We start from the raw sequence: 18575 nt of genomic DNA on the forward strand, positions 1-18575 counted from the left end.
CCATATGATCAATAATCTCTATCCTGATAAGAAGCTACCACCTTTGACCTCCAAAGTTCACCCTGAAGGAACATCCAAAACTGTAAATCCTGCTTCCTAGTTCAGATAATAAGAATAAACCACACAACGCTGTTTTAACATCACAATTATTTAATTACATCAAATATGAAAAAAAAGTTTCTGATGTTACAGCTGACAGACAACGGTCCAAAACTGTTCTGTTACGTTTCACTCATGTTTGTCTGATGATTTATTCACTCTGTGTGGTTGTAGCAGAGTGGTGACCGATTCTTTAAGGCAGGGTCTGAGTTTACAAATACGCATTTATGATAAAAAAGAAAGTGTTCTAATGAATGTATAAATAATTTATTCACTCATTCTCTTTAGAATTAGGAGCTGAAATCTGGGAGAATTCTTGCAGAGCAGTCGTTTTTAGTTTGGATTCGTCTCTCTGTGTGAACATGCAGGTTTATACAGCTCTATCAGATTAGACCTGAGTGTAAAACTGATTAATTAAACTTTAAATCGTTGCACACTGAGGATTTCTGGCTCAATACAAAGCTTATTTATTCTGCAAATTAAAAATATTTGAAAAGAGAGGGGAGCTGTTTTGATAAGGTGATGTCTAGATCTCTGCCTGCTGAAGTGGAATGTTTTAGGAGCAGAGCATGATGGGAAAGGCTGGAGGCTGAATATAAATATATGAATATAATCACGTTTGGACCAGCTCTGAAACGGATAACAAAAAACAAACGCTAGAGTGCATCTGATAAAGAGAAATGAATGAAAAGCACATTGACTGTCAGCTTTAAACTGAAGAGATTCTCTTCCTCTGAAGCTCGACTGTTTCCTCTCCTCTGGTTTACCTGTATAAACTGTATTTTTATCATCAATTAAAATAAAAAATCAGGACAAGAGAAGTTCTATGTGTGCAGGAAATGTGCTGTTGGTTCAAATGTCCGTCATGTTTATGATCGCTCCAGTCATCCTTAAACCCATGGAGGTCACTGCTCGCTCTGCTGAGTGTCTGTGATGGAGGAGACGGCTCCCTGGCCTTTGCTGACGTCACTGATACACGCCCACTGACCGTCCATCGACTCCTTCCACAGCGTCACCTGCACAAAGATCACAGAACACAGAGCATGAAGAGACGGAGCAGCAGACAGACACTAGTGAGGGAGCAGCAGTCAGACACTAGTGAGGGAGCAGCAGTCAGACACTAGTGAGGGAGCAGCAGTCAGACACTAGTGAGGGAGCAGCAGTCAGACACTAGTGAGGGAGCAGCAGTCAGACACTAGTGAGGGAGGAGCAGTCAGACACTAGTGAGGGAGCAGCAGTCAGACACTAGTGAGGGAGCAGTCAGACACTAGTGAGAGAGGAGCAGTCAGACACTAGTGAGGGAGCAGCAGTCAGACAGTAGTGAGGGAGCAGCAGTCAGACACTAGTGAGAGAGGAGCAGTCAGACACTAGTGAGGGAGGAGCAGTCAGACACTAGTGAGGGAGCAGCAGTCAGACACTAGTGAGGGAGCAGCAGTCAGACACTAGTGAGGGAGCAGCAGTCAGACACTAGTGAGGGAGCAGCAGTCAGACACTAGTGAGGGAGGAGCAGTCAGACACTAGTGAGGGAGCAGCAGTCAGATACTAGTGAGGGAGCAGCAGTCAGACACTAGTGAGGGAGCAGCAGTCAGACACTAGTGAGGGAGCAGCAGTCAGACACTAGTGAGGGAGCAGCAGTCAGACACTAGTGAGGGAGGAGCAGTCAGACACTAGTGAGGGAGCAGCAGTCAGACACTAGTGAGGGAGCAGCAGTCAGACACTAGTGAGGGAGCAGCAGTCAGATACTAGTGAGGGAGGAGCAGTCAGACACTAGTGAGGGAGGAGCAGTCAGACACTAGTGAGGGAGGAGCAGTCAGACACTAGTGAGGGAGGAGCAGTCAGGCACTAGTGAGGGAGGAGCAGTCAGACACTAGTGAGGGAGCAGCAGTCAGACACTAGTGAGGGAGCAGCAGTCAGACACTAGTGAGGGAGCAGCAGTCAGACACTAGTGAGGGAGCAGCAGTCAGACACTAGTGAGGGCTGGCGGTAATACTGTATACCCCAGTAAAATTTGGGGAGGGTATGAAGGTGTTAAAAAGTTGAAATTGCCCTAGCCTTCACTGGCTTCTAGCTCACCAAATTTTTCAAAAATTCTATTAAGTTTGCAGGCCTGCATGTCAGTTTGTTTCCACTGGTGGGAGAAGCAGTGGTGAATAAATGTTATTTTTCTAGTTTTAATTGGCAATAGGATTCACGTACTGTGATTAGTTTTTAGTCAACAACATACGAAAAAAAATTGTGTCTTCTGTAAAACCGCATTTCTTAAAGAAAACATTGGATGACTAGTACGCCAAAACTGTAAAAAGTAAAAGAAGGTACCTTGTTGTCTCCTCCTGAAACAGCCAGGATGTTTCCGGTGATGGACCAGCTGACGTGCCAAACAACGTCGTTGAACTTGTGGAGCAGTTTGGCCGTCCAGGTGTTTCCTGCAGGGTCGTCACACGTCCAGATGTACACACGGCCATCCTGGAAGAAGAGGAGAAGAAACACAGATGAAGATCCATGCTGGGAGATGTCATGTGGGTTTTCTTCACTTCTATTCAGACACCAGGTACAAGAAAAAGGAACTGAACTGGATGTTATTTCTTGTATGTAACGCATGAACCCAAACAGACAGCTGATTATAAATGTACTGTTTCACTGAGGCTGTGACTCAGAAGCTCTGACACATTTTGGAGCAGCAATGGACTAAAAGCTTTCGACTGAGCAGCTTGGGGCATTAGTCGCTCAGTCTGGAAGGACTTGGGCTGGGAATCTTTGATTTTACAAATTCTCACCTGTGAGCAGCTGGCGATTGTGCTGGTAGGCAGACCAATGGAAGGAGCCCAGCCGACATCTCTCACCCAATCACTGTGAGCCTCCAACTTCTGGTCCTCCTTCCACTGACCGTCCTCCTCCCTGCAGCCGGACAGACACAATCAGAAATAGTTTAGACATAAAGCTACCGAGGCAAACAAAAAACACCACAGAAAGTCTGTTAAAGACAGACTTACTTCCAGAGTTTGACCAGGTTGTCGCAGCCTCCGGAGACAAAGCGTTTGACATAGTTTGGTTTCTGTCCTGAAGGCTGATCGATCAGACTGCCTGGGACAACAGCGGGGGCCCAGCTCACGGCATTACAGCCAATCTGAAGGTAAATCTCTGGTTAGCACCGTTCAGCTTCAAATATGACAATACCCATACAACTGAAACAAGTATGTGAGTGAAAAGCAGAATTTTAAATGATCTAGAGCAGCGGGGCGCCCCTAGGGGGCGCCACAGGACTTTATGGTAGGTGTGGAACCATAAAGCAGAAAAAAGGTGACTTGCTTTGCTAACTTCTACTGTGCATGGGGCTAACTGGACCAATTTATAGTTAATGTTGAGACTATACTAGAGTCAGCTATTAAAGTAGGGATTTTCCTGCATTCATCCTGATAAACAGCCACACCGTTTAATTTGCAAAGACGTACAAGCTAATGACAGCAAAAGGCTGTGTAAACCCCGGGGTCTTAATCAGACACAAGCACTAAGTCTAGTGACCAAACCAAGGAAAATTTTGGCAGGAAGTAAAAGCAACTGTGGTCACTGGAGGTAACTGAGACTTTTAGCTAAGACAGCTTGTGCAGGCATTACTCTTAGAAAAATCTCAATGTTAAAGTGCAGAGTATCTCTGACTCACAGTGTGTGCATTGCTGATCTTCTTCACGTCCCACTGCTGATCTCCAGTGAGTGTGAGAAGAGAAATCGCCCCGTCCGAGCTCCCACAGGCCAGAATCAAACCAAAGTCGTATGGACCCCAACAGACAGAGTTCACTGCAGAAAAACAGAAAAAAAATCAGTTACTGGATTCTCTAGAGGCTCCAACACAAGCTATAGATGTCACGCCACAGCAAAGACCTCCAGATGAAGGCCAATAAGAATCCTGCCAGGAAGTGAGGAGCTCTACCAAAGCTTAGTGCTGTCTATGGTTGTGCCAACTTTTTACATTTTGGAGGGAAAAAAGTCATGAGCTTCCTGAAAGTGGTGGCACAGTGAGATAAAAAGTAAAAAGCAAAAAAACTTGCAGAAAGCAATGGCCAACATAGGTTACAAGACTCCATTTAATTTTGGAGGAGAGGAGTCAGACAACACTCACATACGGTCTGTTTCCACCAAGCGGTCCAAGGCAGTTCAGTACAGTTTGCCACAGTCAGCCCTGATCATTCTTGGGTTTCCCCAGCTGACGTCCGCCCATCCTTGCTTGCTCTGATGGGAAATCCATCTCTTTTTGGAGATCTGGATCATTTGGCTCAGCTCAGTAAAAAGAGATGGTCTTTTGGCTCCTAACGGCTCGTCATCTGGTACCAGTTTGGCTTTTTAAATGTGAATTTACTGACAACAAAAATAGAAGAAAGGAAGCTGGCTCAAAAATGTGAGCCCCCTCCTGTCGTTCATAGAAAAGATCTGTCTCGTACTGTCTCGTTTTTGAACAACACATCATTACTGGATGTCTTTCCCCACCGGGTTTACTGTCTTTATAGTAGATCGATGTTATTCGACCATTGGCCAAATCTTCAGTTCTACTTTCTAAGGGAAGGAGAAAATGAAACAAAGAAGAAACAATCAATCTTAAAGGGATATTTCAGGATTTTTGAAGTTGGGTCGTATGAGGTGCATGGCTATAGTAGTAACATTAGCCTCCAGTGAGTTCTGTGTAATTTGATCCTGTCGTTATTACGACCTCGGAGAGAGCTGGCGCATAGCGGCTGTAGATGGGAACATGTTGTCTGCGTAAATTAACAAGTTTTACGAAAAAATGGGCCAAGGAAATATGTTGGCTCGCCTGTGCGCTGTGTCGAAAATGTACACAGCACTTTATTTCTCCCAAAAACCCCCTCTGTGTCAGGCACTAACTTACGATAAAGCTTTCGCCACATAAACAGCACATCTTCATCACTTATGCCGAAATCGCTCGTTATCTTTGTTTTAGCTTGACGGAGTGTTATTATTCCTGAAGAAGTCCGCAGACCCACGCAGCTGACCGGCAGATGTGTGAAGTAAACAGTGAATGGAGGCGGAAGGATACAAAATGGCGAAAGCTTTATCGTAAGTTAGTGCCTGACACAGAGGGGGTTTTTGGGAGAAATAAAGTGCTGTGTACATTTTCGACACAGCGCACAGGCAACCAACATATTTCCTTGGCCCTTTTTTCGTAAAACTTGTTAATTCACCCGGACAACATGTTCCTATCTACAGCCGCTATGCGCCGGCTCTCTCCGAGCTCGTAATAACAACAGGATCAAATTACATGGAAATCACTGGAGGCTAATGCTACTACTATAGCCAAGCACCTCATACGACCCAACTTCAAAAATCCTGAAATATCCCTTTAACTGTACCTTGTGGGATTTTCAGCTGATTCAGACAGGTATTATTAGTAGCACGAAAGCAACTTTAAGCGTGATCATGTGTTGTCATGCAGTGTGCAAAGGGACATGACTGTCGTCACGGCCGGACCAGCTGCTCCAGACTGGTCTGATTGGATTTATGGCTGAACGATTTTGGAAAATAATCTAATTGTGATTGTTTTCCCCCAGTATCGCAAATGCGATTTGATATGCAATTATTCCTTAACTTTCTTTTATTCCTTAACAAGGGCTAAACAATTCTTTAAAAGTATCTAATTCTGATTATTCTGACTCCTATTTCAATTTGGATATGAATTACTGCACCAAAGTGTTTTTGTGATTCTTGTATTTATTAAGAAAAATGGAAAGAAAAGGAAGAAAGTAGGATTTTTGGAAGACTATTCTAAAAAACGATTGAATGATTGCATGATATGTCATACAAACATCTCTATTGCAAAAACACAGTTTAAAACTGCTATTTTGACACAAATTTCAGGTCAAAGAAATGTTGCACCCTCTGCGATTTAAAAATTGCAGCAGGCCATATTGCAATTTAGTCTAAGTTTTGATTAACTGCCCAGCCCTATTTGGATTTGTGGAAGGTTTGACATTTTGGTCATATGACTGCCCCAGAACCATGAGTGGAATCCCAAACTTTTGAGAAAAAAAATAAAGGAAATAAACCAGTAGGAAATGGGCCAAACAGTGAACCTACATTTGACACAGAATATTTATTATTTAGCAGCTGGTTTTGTGTGGGTATTTTATGTGTGTGGGAGAGAGATGGTGAGGCAGTTTTGTTGCCTTTTTTTTTTTTCGGATGAAAACGAGACAACAGATTCACCTTCAACCAAAGGAAACTTCTGTCCTGACTTGTATGACCTGAGCACTCAGGTGGTAGTCGACTATTGGACCATGAGGAGTGATATAAATTGTTGCTGGCATTCCTGTTATAGAGTCAGCTTGATATCGCACAGTGCATGCCTGTCTTTTATAAACTAACAGAGACTCAAACCATCATGGAGAGGAGTGATAGATAACCAAATGTAACTCAAAGTGATCATGAAGGAAGACATGGACGTGAGTTACACAGAGAAAAAATCAGAGTGAGACACTCACCTGATGACTCATGCCCCGTGTATTCATACATCTTGTCCCATGCTCCGTTCTCCTCTTTCCAGATGATGACTTTACGGTCGTACGAACAGGAAGCCAGAATGTTTCCAAACATCGGGTGAGCCCACGCCACCTGCCACACTGGACCCTCGTGGCTGCATTTAAACAAAAACTTAGATTTGGACCAAAACACTTCTCTGAGGTCATGTTTAAAAAAACATTATGCATAGTAAAACTTGACTGTATTTTAGCCCAGCTGTAAGACCAAGTTATTAAAAAATCTGTATAGCCTAACTGACAAAATAACTGTTAAACCAGTTTCAGGGTATAGACAGTATAAATTGTTCAATATACAATGCATGCACCATTTAACGAATCCTGCATGTTTATGTACAAAAAACGTCGATGTGCTACTTTAAACAGAGTATTTACCTGCAAGAATTCAGAACAAGTCAGACGAAAATATGCTCTCCTTGAAAAATATGGTATTTTTTCAGATATTTACATTTTTATTAGAGCCCGACCGATATGGGATTTTTGGGGCCAATGCCGATACCGATATTTGGAGGCTAAAAAAAGCCAATATCCGATATATCAGTCAATAACCGATATATGAAATAAAAATGATATACATATATATACTGTACATGAACACAAATTCTTATATGTAGATTATCTTTGTTTATTTCACAAAGATGCAACTTAGATGATGTTAAAACGCTGTATAATAGTCTTAGCTTAGATAATGGTGGACATGTGAATTGACAGTTGCATTTATCATTGTTTATTCTCTACTCCTGCATCTCTACTCCTCTAAGCAGTAGAGACGCAACTGGTTGACTACAACTCCCACAGTGCTTTGCATGTCAAAAAATATGGCCACCCACTGAAGAAAGTCAAAGTACATGATTGAAAATGGATTAAAAATGGATAAAAAGACGTTTAATATCGGATGTAACGCTGTGGATTTAATGTCCAAAGACCCCGAAAAGCCACCAAAGTTCCAGGCTCGCTACAACGGCATCCTTTAGAGCTACGGCGACACTGACGGTAGCAAACAAATGGCAAAATGGTCAGCTTTCAGAGGAAAAAGGAGTATGTTTCTATGACTTATGGTTCGAAAGTGACCAATGTTTTTATAAACTGTGTCACGTACTGTTGTATAGGACAACACTGTCCTCCAAGACTCTGGAAAGTCAGCCAAGTTCCAGGCTCACTAGAAAATGTTCTGTAGGAACTACGAATTCTTGGACGACATGATTAGAAAGGCACAACGGTGGATAATTTTTATCATCCACTGATGTGAGAGAGAGAGAGAGAGAGAGGAGAGGAGGATCCTACAGAGATTTATCCCTCCCTGTTGCACCAACATGCTGCTCATAGGCTACATCTACACTGCAGTTAAAAGTTTTTGCTCATATGTGACACACACCTGATTTTTTCTGACATTGTGAACAGCACAAGTCACATTGAATCTGATGGTTTTGAATCAGATTCAGGCCACTTTGATATGTTTCTGATTTTCGTTTGAGCCCCTACGGTCTTTCTTCTCATGTCCGTTCTATCAGAATCCCCCCTGACATGTGTCATCAACTGGGACACCTCAGTGCGTAATTTGGATGCCTTTCAGTGCTGCACCAGGAACAAACATACCGACCTCTCCTATCATAGGACAGTCTGTGTCTAGATTAGGACTAAATGTTCAGTCATAAATTTCTACTCTTATGACAGGATTTTTTTTACCATTTGACGAGACCTGGAGTTAAATGCACCACAGGATTTACAAATCATGTTTTGTTTAGTGATCAAGAACAAATTTCACTTCTTGCTGACATAAAATTTAATTGTATATAAATAAATACAGTTGACATTAGTCTGGCATGACAATTTTATTTTTTTGAGGGAGCAAATCAGTCGGGACACACCAAAGTGAGATATGATTTCTGGGTTTGTGACAGTCAGTTACACAGGGAGGTATTAGCTATCCCAAGAGCAGCTGTTTTCAGCCCACTCAGAGGAAGAAGTTTTGTTTTAGGAGGCAAAAGCCTCTCACATTCATTAAGGCCTGACATGCAAGAGACTGGTCAGAGGTGCGGACAGGACTGGACTCCATTAGGATGAGAGAGCCGAGTGCAGCTGTGCACGGTGGTTACGTTTTTCATCTTTGGACAAATCTTTGCAATTTGTTGAAACAAAATATGACAAGATAAATCCTTTTCCTTCAGTCCTGAAAATCATGCAGTCTGTATCAGCCTCTCTTATGGACAGCGGATTTGCTGAGCTGAGGTGATGAAGCAGCTGCACTGGTGTTCACTCTGCTGTGTGTCTTTTTTAAGATGTGCCTCCCTGCTCTAAAGAGACTTCACTGTGCCATATTTAACTCATTCATTGCATCATATTAATATCTTTTTTTGGTATAATAATAGGTAGTTCATAATAAATGGGTAAAAATTATATTTTTCGAAAATGTCCCTCTTTTTTTCCAGATGTCCCACGGGCCTGATGACACCTGCTGGTGGGCCAGAAGTGGCCCGCGGGCAGTAAGTCTGTACATCGGACTAGTGTGCTAAATAACATCACAGAGCATTACGTGACTCTTTAGCTGTAGGGATTGTTGGTATATAATATTTTCTATCTTACCCTCTGAGGTCGGCCACCAAAATCTGCCCTCCATTTCTGACATCAAAGATCTTTACTGTGCGGTCAGAGGAGCATGTGGCGAGTCTGGTGCCATAGTAGTCCATCTGAGCATCATGCTGAAACAGAGACAAGAAAAGGTTAGAAAATAATCTTCTAATTTGACATTTTTGTAACTTTGATGAGACTTCCAGTAAGGGTAAGACTGACAAAGACAGCACAAAGAAGGGGTTACATAGGATCATAATTCCAACTTCTGCCAGGCAGTTGATTGGGTTTAACTCCCAGTGATGATTTAAGCTTCCCTGGATGACGAAAACAAGATAATCTAGATTAAACAGTAACTGATCCACATCCTGTGTTGCACTTGTTTAGTCCATAGGTTTTATGTTTGGTGAAAGATGTATGCCTTTCTCTGCCCCTCTCATAAAAACAGCTCCCACTTTATTTCAACAAGGGGCAGAGGTGGCTGTGATTCTCCAGTTAGTTTGAAGAGAGAGCGATGCAGAAGATGACAAATGGCAGCAGTTTGGATGACAACAAAAGGAAAACAACCTTATTTATATGCAAAGGCAAAAGGACATTGATTTTAAGGGCTGATACTGATCAAAGTAGTTCATGAGACTGGAAACCATTTATTACTAAAGACACACATGGCTGTACCTTGTATGGCATTTAGCCAATCAGATAGTGTTGCAGACATTAGAAGAGACTGCAGAGAATGTAAACATATCTGTGGGGGGGAGGCAAGTATCTTGTCTTTTGATTAATTTTATTGCTGATCTGTAGGAATGCACAATATCTGTATCAGCAGATATTAGCTTAAAAGTAGGGATGCATGATATTGGATTTTTGCCAATATGCCAATATTTTGAAACAAATTTTGTCCGATACCAATATTTAATTACATTTTTTCCACTGTTAACACCAATTCTATCATGGATAGGGATGCACGATATTATTGGTAGTTTATCGGTATCGGCCGATAATAGCTTAAAAAGTTAATTATCGGTATCGGCCGATAGTAAAATTTACAATGTGTTCGGCCAATAATATGACGTCATAATTAAGCGCACGCGATGACACCGGACGTGCGCAATCAACAACAATAAACATCATGTCAGCTGTGTGGGAAAAGTCTGAGGAGTGGGAACAAGACAGCAACGTAGCTGTTTGCATCGCTTGTAAAGTACATCAGATGCATGGAGGAGCTCGACAACATGCCTTTAACACCACCAGTTTAATTTTGCATCTAAAAAAAACGCCAACCGGAGAATGGCAAAACTTCGTGCCAGGGAAAACTCGGCAGCAGCCTCTACTTAAGTCATTCAACAAAGGTAAAACATACAACAGCGACCACCCAAAGGTAAGGAGCTGAACAGGAAAATCATTGACTTTATAGCTCTTGATAATCAGCCTTTCAGCGTGGTGGAATATACCGGCTTGTGATGCATTTAAAGCCCCGCTACGTTATAACTAGCAGGCGCCTATTGCCTTACCTGAATTGCAAAACTTCGTTTCCAGTCACGTAGAGAAGCTCCTCATTAAAGCTAAACATATTAGCTTCACCACGGATATATAGACATCATCACGTTTAGCCTCACTGCCTCCGTGGATGGATGAGGATTTCACTCTTAAAAAGTGTGTCCTACACTCACAGGAGTGCTGACTCAGCAGCCGCAGTTGCAGCCGCTTTTGATAACATGTTTAGATAGAGATAAAAAGAGCGTGCATGTCGTCCTATGTGACATGTGCGAGACATGGCAAAAGCAATGACGGACTTCTGAGTGCCGTCTCCTGTTCACACTCGAAGGTGCACAAAGGTGTACCCTCTCCAGCACTGGAGATGTTTGTGTCACTGTGTTGTTACAGAGCTGTTTACAGTGAAATGCCCATTAAACTCGGTTGCTTAGTTAGTTTGTGCTCTTTAAAGCAGAATCAGGAGAACTACTTTAGTTGAAGTTTTATTTCTGTTCATCTTGAGTCTCAGAAATTTAGAATCATAATTAAGCTCTGAACTATAGCTAGATTATTTTTGCATTTAAGAATCTGTGTTGTTGGTATTTAAAGCCCTTTGTCAGGAGTATCTCTGGGAGCCATCTTGCAAACTGGCTGAGTAATAAGGAGAATCAGTCTAAATGTATAAGCTATTTCTTTTTTGCACTGTGGAGCTCAGTGTCAGCAGGTTATTTTGCTGCTGCTTATTGCCCTCAAAAAATGCAGATGGTGTTGGTGTTGGAGAGGAGGACGTTTTTGTTCCTCTGTCTAACTTAAAAATCGGCCCCACCACCACCATGTGCGCTTGGAGCGAAACTCATACAGCTGGAGCTGTTTCTAAACTAACGGGACTTAAGTGAAATATTTACCAACACAGTCTCTTCTGACCTCATACATACAACTTATAAAAGCTCCAGATCAACCAGCTAAATGACTCCTCTGAACAGTCTGGAACACAAACAGGTGAGCCAGTCTGTGTGCTGTGGAGAGAGTTAACTCCTCTCACTGCGAGTCTCAGCTGTGCAATATTATAACTCTTATTGATCATATTTGACATGGAATGAATGAAAAGTCAGTCCCTCCTCTTACAAACTTGGCTGGCACAGTGAATGAAACCGTGAAAAAAACGGCACTGACGTCCTGGCTGTGCGTAAAAGTGCCGCATTAACGCACGGAGGGAAGGACAGAGAGGGACAAACCTCCTTTTATCTTCCGCTTCAGTAAATATCAGTGTTTATCAGAGGACAGAGAAAACACACCGCAGACGTTCGCAGCATGAATGTGATTCTAGAATGTAATATACTCGTGTCGCTCCTGACGTGCAAAGAAAGGCGTTATTTTTCTTAAATAGCCAGCATGTATTTAAAATCTCGCATACCCCCTGGAGTGCCTTCACGTATACGTACCCCTATTTGAGAACCACTGCACCAAGCGCGTGCTGGCCGCGGTTTTTTTGCTTGCGCCATCACAACGTCGTGTTTCGGCCTCGTTGTTTCGGTGATAAAAGTCTTTCAGCCGAAAACCGAAAATGCACTTTTGGGCCATTTTCAGCCAAAAATTTTCAGTGGCCGAATTTTCGGTGCATCTCTACTTTAAATGCATCACAAGCCAGTATATTTCACCATGCTGAAAGGCTGATTATCAAGAGCTATAAATTCAATGATTTTCCTGTTCAGCTCCTTACCTTTGGGTGGTCACTCCTGTATTTTTTACCTTTGTTGAATGACTTAAGTAGAGGCTGCTGCAGAGTTTTCCCTGGCACGAAGATTTGTCATTCTTTATAGTCCTTGCAGTCATCAGGTTGGCGGTTTTTTTAGATGCAAAATTAAACTGGTGGTGTTAAAGGCCTGTTGTCGAGCTCCTCCACGCATCTAATGTACTTTACAAGCGATGCAAACAGCTGCTTTGCTGTCTTGTTCCCACTCCTCAGACTTCTCCCACACAGCTGACATGTTGTTTATTGTTGTTGATTGCGCACGTCCGGTGTCATCGCTTGCGCTTAATTATGATGTCAAATTATCGGCTGTACACATCGGTGTAAACTTTACTATGGCCCATACCGATAATTAACTTTATAAGCTATTATCGGCCGATGCCGATATACTACCGATAATATCGTGCATCCCTACTTTAAAGTCAAGTATTTAATATTTACGGCCAATATTTTGGTTAGAAAAAATTTGCCTATATCAGCTGAAAGTATTGGTTGATGAACAAAAAAGTTAGTGTAGTTTTAGGCTGGACCACCAGACCTATGTCAGCTGATATTTCCGGGGTTTTTTTAATTCATCATCATCATCATTCCTTACGTTGTAAAATCTGTTTTCAGGACTGAAATTAGCAAATTTTTTCATCCTTGAACCTCAAACTGTATGTTTTAAAGACTTAATTTTAAGGTCTAAACAAGTGTTACTCAATCCAGTTAAACCAAAGAGCCAAATTGTTGAAAAAAACCTTTGCAAGAGTCACAATCTAAGGGGTAAAAAGTGGCATAAACAGCTTAGAGTGTAATAAAAATACGTTTAAGGTGGCAAAAATGGTCAAAGAGCAGCAAAAATGGGTGAAAATGGGGGGAAAAGTGGAAAAAGGGTCAGAAAGTGACAAAAATGGGTGAAAAGCGACCAAAAAAAAAAGAGTTACAGGTGGCAAAAATGTGGCAAAAAATGAGAAAAAAGTGACTAAAATTGGAAGCAATCAATGGTGGCAAAAAGGGAAAAAAAAAAAAGGAAACAAATGGTATTTAAGGGCAAAACATAGCTTAAATTGGCAAAAATTGTGAAATAGGGCAAAAATGTGATAAAAGTGGCTAAAAAGTTGCAAAAATGGGCGAAAAAAGACAACACAAGTGGCATTTTATGGCAAAAGATAGCTTAAATGGGCATAAAGTGACAAAAAATTGTGAAAAGGGTAAGAATGGGATAAAAGTGGCAAAAAGAAGTGGCAAAAATGAGCAAAAAAGGAAACAAGTGGTATTTAATGTTAAAAGGTAGCTTAAATGGTAAAAAGGGGCTAAAATGGGTAAAAAAGTGGTCAAAGTTTCCCTTTTCTAAGGTTTTCAGGGGGAAAAATATTTCAAATTAATACATAAAACAGGGGTGTCCAAACTATGGCCGGTGGGTCAAATGTGGCCCACTGCCCATTTTTGATTGGCTCCCACAAAATTCTTTAAATTGCATTAAATACAGCCCTTAACAGAGCATGAAGCTTGTACTACACTGTATTATTCTTCTTAGTTTCAGCACAAGAGCTTGCTACCATGCCCTATACTGTAAACAAACATTTTGACAAGGATTTACAGCTGTTTTTTCAGGACTACATAAGACAACACTATAAATAGTAAAATATTGGCAACAAAGATAATAAAGATATCTTGATTTATGATGCCCTAATTACAGCAGCAAATAGCCGCACCAATGATGTTCCAGGGGTGGGGCTAGTGGTACCCAGAGCTGACTAGGGCCCCTAAAATCTGATTGGCCTCCCTAAAATCCTTAAAATAATTGGCCATTGACCTTGTCAACCATCAACTGGCCATTTAAGCATACAGAATCACTGAGCATATCTTGACCCACATTAAAATGCTTTAACTGACTTTAACACAGAGGTGAGATATATGAAAGTGGCTCCTCCCTCCTTATATATTTCTGTATGTGGCCCCAAATGGAAAAATTTTGGACACCCCTGACATAAAAGAACCCCAAATCATCACAAAAGAGCCACACGTTGAGTATCACTGGTCTAAACTAAATCCTACAACCAGTACACATAACACAGTACACATAACTAAAATAAATAAGTAAATATCAGCATATCAGATATTGGCAAAACCAGTATGGTGCATCTCATCATTTAAGCCATAACTTTTAATCAAAATAGTAACTCTATTTGCACTTACTTTATTGGCCAAATTGTAAAATAAATATAAGTCTAACATATTTATATTAATGCACTTTCAATACTGTGATTGGTTTATAATACACTGATGAAAATCCTACCTTATAATACAAGCACAGCAGAGAAATATCATTGATTTTAATGTCCAGCAGTTCAGCTCTAACATTTTAGTCCCCTTCATGAAAACTAAACTTACTTTTCATCAGTTTTTATAGCCACTGATTTACTATTAGCTAGTCTCGTCCTTATTATGGAGAAAATGTAGTCGACCAGTACTTTTAGTCGTAGATTTAGTCGACTACAGTGAAACTGCTGTAATCAGGAAGAGCAGAAAGCAGTTGAAGAGCTGTCACTGCTAATGAGAGGATCCTTTACCTGAAAGCTGACCCAAGTTTTAACTTCACTGACAAATATAAACCAGAACTCGGCTACTCATAAGATGTTGTTTTTTAATGCTAACAAATAAACAAACATGTATTTGTGCTGTCTGAAACTGAATCTTTAAATAAATCCAGCCCATTAATAGCATGCTAACGTTAGCTTCGTTTATCTGTTTGTAGGGAAAAAAGAAAACTTACAATCATATCCTCGTGGGAAGTATCCACCGTGTTAATAATAGAAACCTGAAAATCACAGATAATAAAAGTTACTTCAATGACAGTGACATAAACTGTGTCAGTGTTTCTTCACGGATTATCTCTGCTATTAGCCACTGAGCTAATATGCTAGCTGTTCGGGCACGTCAGCAGCTAACGGTCAACATTAAACAGTTTAAATAATTAAACTAATGATAAAAAGACAGCGGGTGGTAAAAATAAAACACTCACCATGGCTACAGAAGAACAAGAAACACTAAAATAATTTAACCTCGGTGTTTTTATGAATGAATAACTGCTTCACCAACTACTCCGACGTGGCAACAAGTACAGAAGCCGCTTCCCACCCACCAAGTCCGGCGACTTAATCTACCGGCGAAACTACAACTGGGAAACAAAGGTTCCGGATTTGTGGATGTAGTCTTATTCTGTACTTCAATCTAACTCTGTTAGTTAAATATTTTTAGTTAGACCTTAAATACAAATTAAGCTCACATTAACGACTTAAATCTTTATACAACTACCAGTATTATTAATACTATTCATTACAAATAATTATGACTGTAAAAGAGTACTTATATGCAATATTTTTGAAATATCTTTATCTTAACCATTCCATGTCTTTTTTTGAACGTTATCACTAATACATATTTATGATGTGCTTCATATTTTTCTGATTTGAATATTTGTTTATTCAATTCATATTTTGAAGACATAATGATAAATAGAGATAAAGATATTAACTAGCAGTTATTCCTCTGGAAAAATGATAATTTAACATAACTAACAATAGAATTGATTTAAAGTCATTTCATTTCAACCTATTTATGTTTTTGCAATGAAACATTAAAATAAATTTGTTTGATTGGAAAAAGAAACAGTATTTATATATATTACTGTGAAATAATGAAATTTCTTGTTTTAAACTTGTATTCAACTAATTTATATCTTAAAAAGATTAAAGATCAACAGATAAAGATAATAAATATCTAGTTATTCCTTTAAATAATAACAGAAAAAAATGTGATGAAATGTAGTGATATAACATTGACAAATAGAGTTCATTAAAAGTTTAAAACATTTGTTTTAAAAATCATTTATTTAATAATTTAAAATGTTAAACATTTTAAAACATTTATTTTGTAAATACAAATACAAAAATTTCATTTCACTTTTGTGATAAATGTTTTCCATATCTCATTCATTTTATATCACCTTTAAAAATGTAATCATCAATATACAGCGCCTATGAAAAGCTCTGACTGGTGAAGAACCCGGCCAACAGTTGTTGTCTGCAGAGTCTCTCCATCTCAGCTGCTGAAGCTTGGAGCTCCTTCAGAGTAGTCATAGATGTCTTGGTGTCCTCTCTCACTAGTCTCCTTCTTGCACGCCCACTCAGTTTGTGAGGACGGTCTGATCTAGGCAGATTTACACATGTGACATATTCCTTCATTTCTTCATGATGGATTTAACTGAACTCTGGGGGATGTTCAGAGACTTGGAGATGATTTTGTCTCATCCTCTGACTTAGACTTTTCAATAACCTTTTCTCTGTGTTCTTTTGTCTTCATGGTGTAATGGTAGCCATGAATACTGATTAACTAGACACCGGTGTCTTTACACTACAATCACTGAGACACATCCACTGACCTCAGCTCATCCTCATTACACTAACTGTGAGACTACTAGCACCAACTGTCTGGACCTCTGTTGAATTAGATAAATCTCTTTAAAGGGGGCGAATATTTATGCAGCCACTTATTTCACATTACATATTTTTATTTAACTGACAAACAGAAATCTGTCATCAATTTGACATTAAAGATTTTTTGGGTCAAAAAAGCATTATTATATTGATCCCAATTGATTTATAAAACAAATAAAAATAGTAAAACAGCCAAATGGATGACTAATTTTTGTAAGGATTGTACCGTTATGTGTATATCTTAATGTTTTTTTTAATGTTTCTTTATTGATTAATATTCTATACCATTACTGATAAATAAAGATAGTCAATTTAATTGTTTCTTTATAATAATAACAATAAAAAAAGAAAAGAGATGAAAACCTGTTATACAGTGGATTTACAAAAATAAAACAAAATTGCCTACACATAAGCTCATGAATAACTTTCACGTCTGAGGAAAACATTGAAGTTATACTAAACCTAAATACAGCACTAACGGTTGGTATAATCAATGACATATTTTTCGCTTATCAACAGATTAGATAAAACATCAGTGCCTGTAGAGCTGGGCCTTACTCAGCATGTCCACACGGTGGCGCCATTACCCCGGAAACCTTTCTGTGTCACATCTATTTTTATCTGAACCCACTGGGTGTCTTGTTCCCCTCGGTAGCTATCCCATGTCACTTCTCTCGGTCCTGTCTCTCGCCATGTTGTCTGGTTAAATCTTCAGCTTCAGTTTTTTATGATTCTACCCGAGGAAAACTCTCAGATCTGAGCTGACAGCCGTTAAAGTTTGAAGATGTCGAATGTGTCTTACCACATCTCCAACCTGTTGGAGAAAATGACATCAACTGACAAAGACTTTAGGTAAGACCACAGTCAGGGTTAACGTGTGGGTCTGAGGGTGACACGACACTTTTTAAAGGTTTAATCATAATTATTATTAATATTGTCATTATTATAATTATTATAATGAAGAACAAAGACACTGTCAGGGTTAACGTGTGGGTCTGAGGGTGACACCACACTTTTTAAAGGTTTAATCATAATTATTATTAATATTGTCATTATTATAATTATCATAATGAAGAACAAAGACACTGTCAGGATTAACGTGTGGGTCTGAGGGTGACACGACACTTTTTAAAGGTTTAATCATAATTATTATTAATATTGTCATTATTATAATTATTATAATGAAGAACAAAGACACTGTCAGGGTTAACGTGTGGGTCTGAGGGTGACACCACACTTTTTAAAGGTTTAATCATAATTATTATTAATATTGTCATTATTATAATTATCATAATGAAGAACAAAGACACTGTCAGGATTAACGTGTGGGTCTGAGGGTGACACCACACTTTTTAAAGTCCAGATAATTAATTATCATTAATTATTATTAACATTATCATTAATAATTATTATAATGAAGAACAAAGACACAAAGTGTTTAAAGTTTTAATCATTAATTATTGTTAATATTATTATTATAATAAAGGACGAAGACACAGGTTTAATGTGTGGGTCTGATGGTGACAGGACACTTTTTAAACCCTGTGAGGTTAATCAAACAGGAGAAATATATATATATATTTACATATACATATATATATGACCCCAGTTCCAAAAAATTGGGGTTGCTAGGTAGATTGTAAATATAAACAGTTGACAATAATT

General features: G+C 39.5%; 2 protein-coding genes across 3 annotated transcripts in view; one reads left to right on the plus strand and one right to left on the minus strand.

Moving 5' to 3' along the window:
• Positions 1-132: 132 nt before the first annotated feature.
• On the minus strand, positions 133-15578 carry sec13 (SEC13 homolog, nuclear pore and COPII coat complex component). Its single transcript, XM_041783880.1, has 9 exons — positions 15437-15578; positions 15188-15232; positions 9222-9337; positions 6585-6736; positions 3758-3891; positions 3090-3223; positions 2874-2994; positions 2416-2562; positions 133-1115 (listed from the first exon to the last, which is right to left on the minus strand). Exons 1-9 carry the CDS (start codon positions 15437-15439, stop codon positions 1005-1007), a joined length of 963 nt encoding a protein of 320 aa, XP_041639814.1. The 5' UTR covers positions 15440-15578; the 3' UTR covers positions 133-1004.
• A 1997-nt stretch (positions 15579-17575) lies between these two features.
• cand2 (cullin-associated and neddylation-dissociated 2 (putative)) overlaps positions 17576-18575 on the plus strand; it is a 35512-nt gene continuing 34512 nt past the window's right edge. For both annotated transcript variants that reach the window (XM_041815190.1, XM_041815200.1), the window contains exon 1: positions 17576-17762. In XM_041815190.1, the coding sequence (XP_041671124.1) occupies positions 17695-17762 (68 nt within the window). In that variant the 5' untranslated portion in view covers positions 17576-17694. The remainder of the gene's footprint in view (positions 17763-18575) is intronic.

Source organism: Cheilinus undulatus, linkage group 3, assembly GCF_018320785.1.
Source record: "Cheilinus undulatus linkage group 3, ASM1832078v1, whole genome shotgun sequence".
Classification (NCBI taxonomy): Eukaryota; Metazoa; Chordata; class Actinopteri; order Labriformes; family Labridae; genus Cheilinus; species Cheilinus undulatus.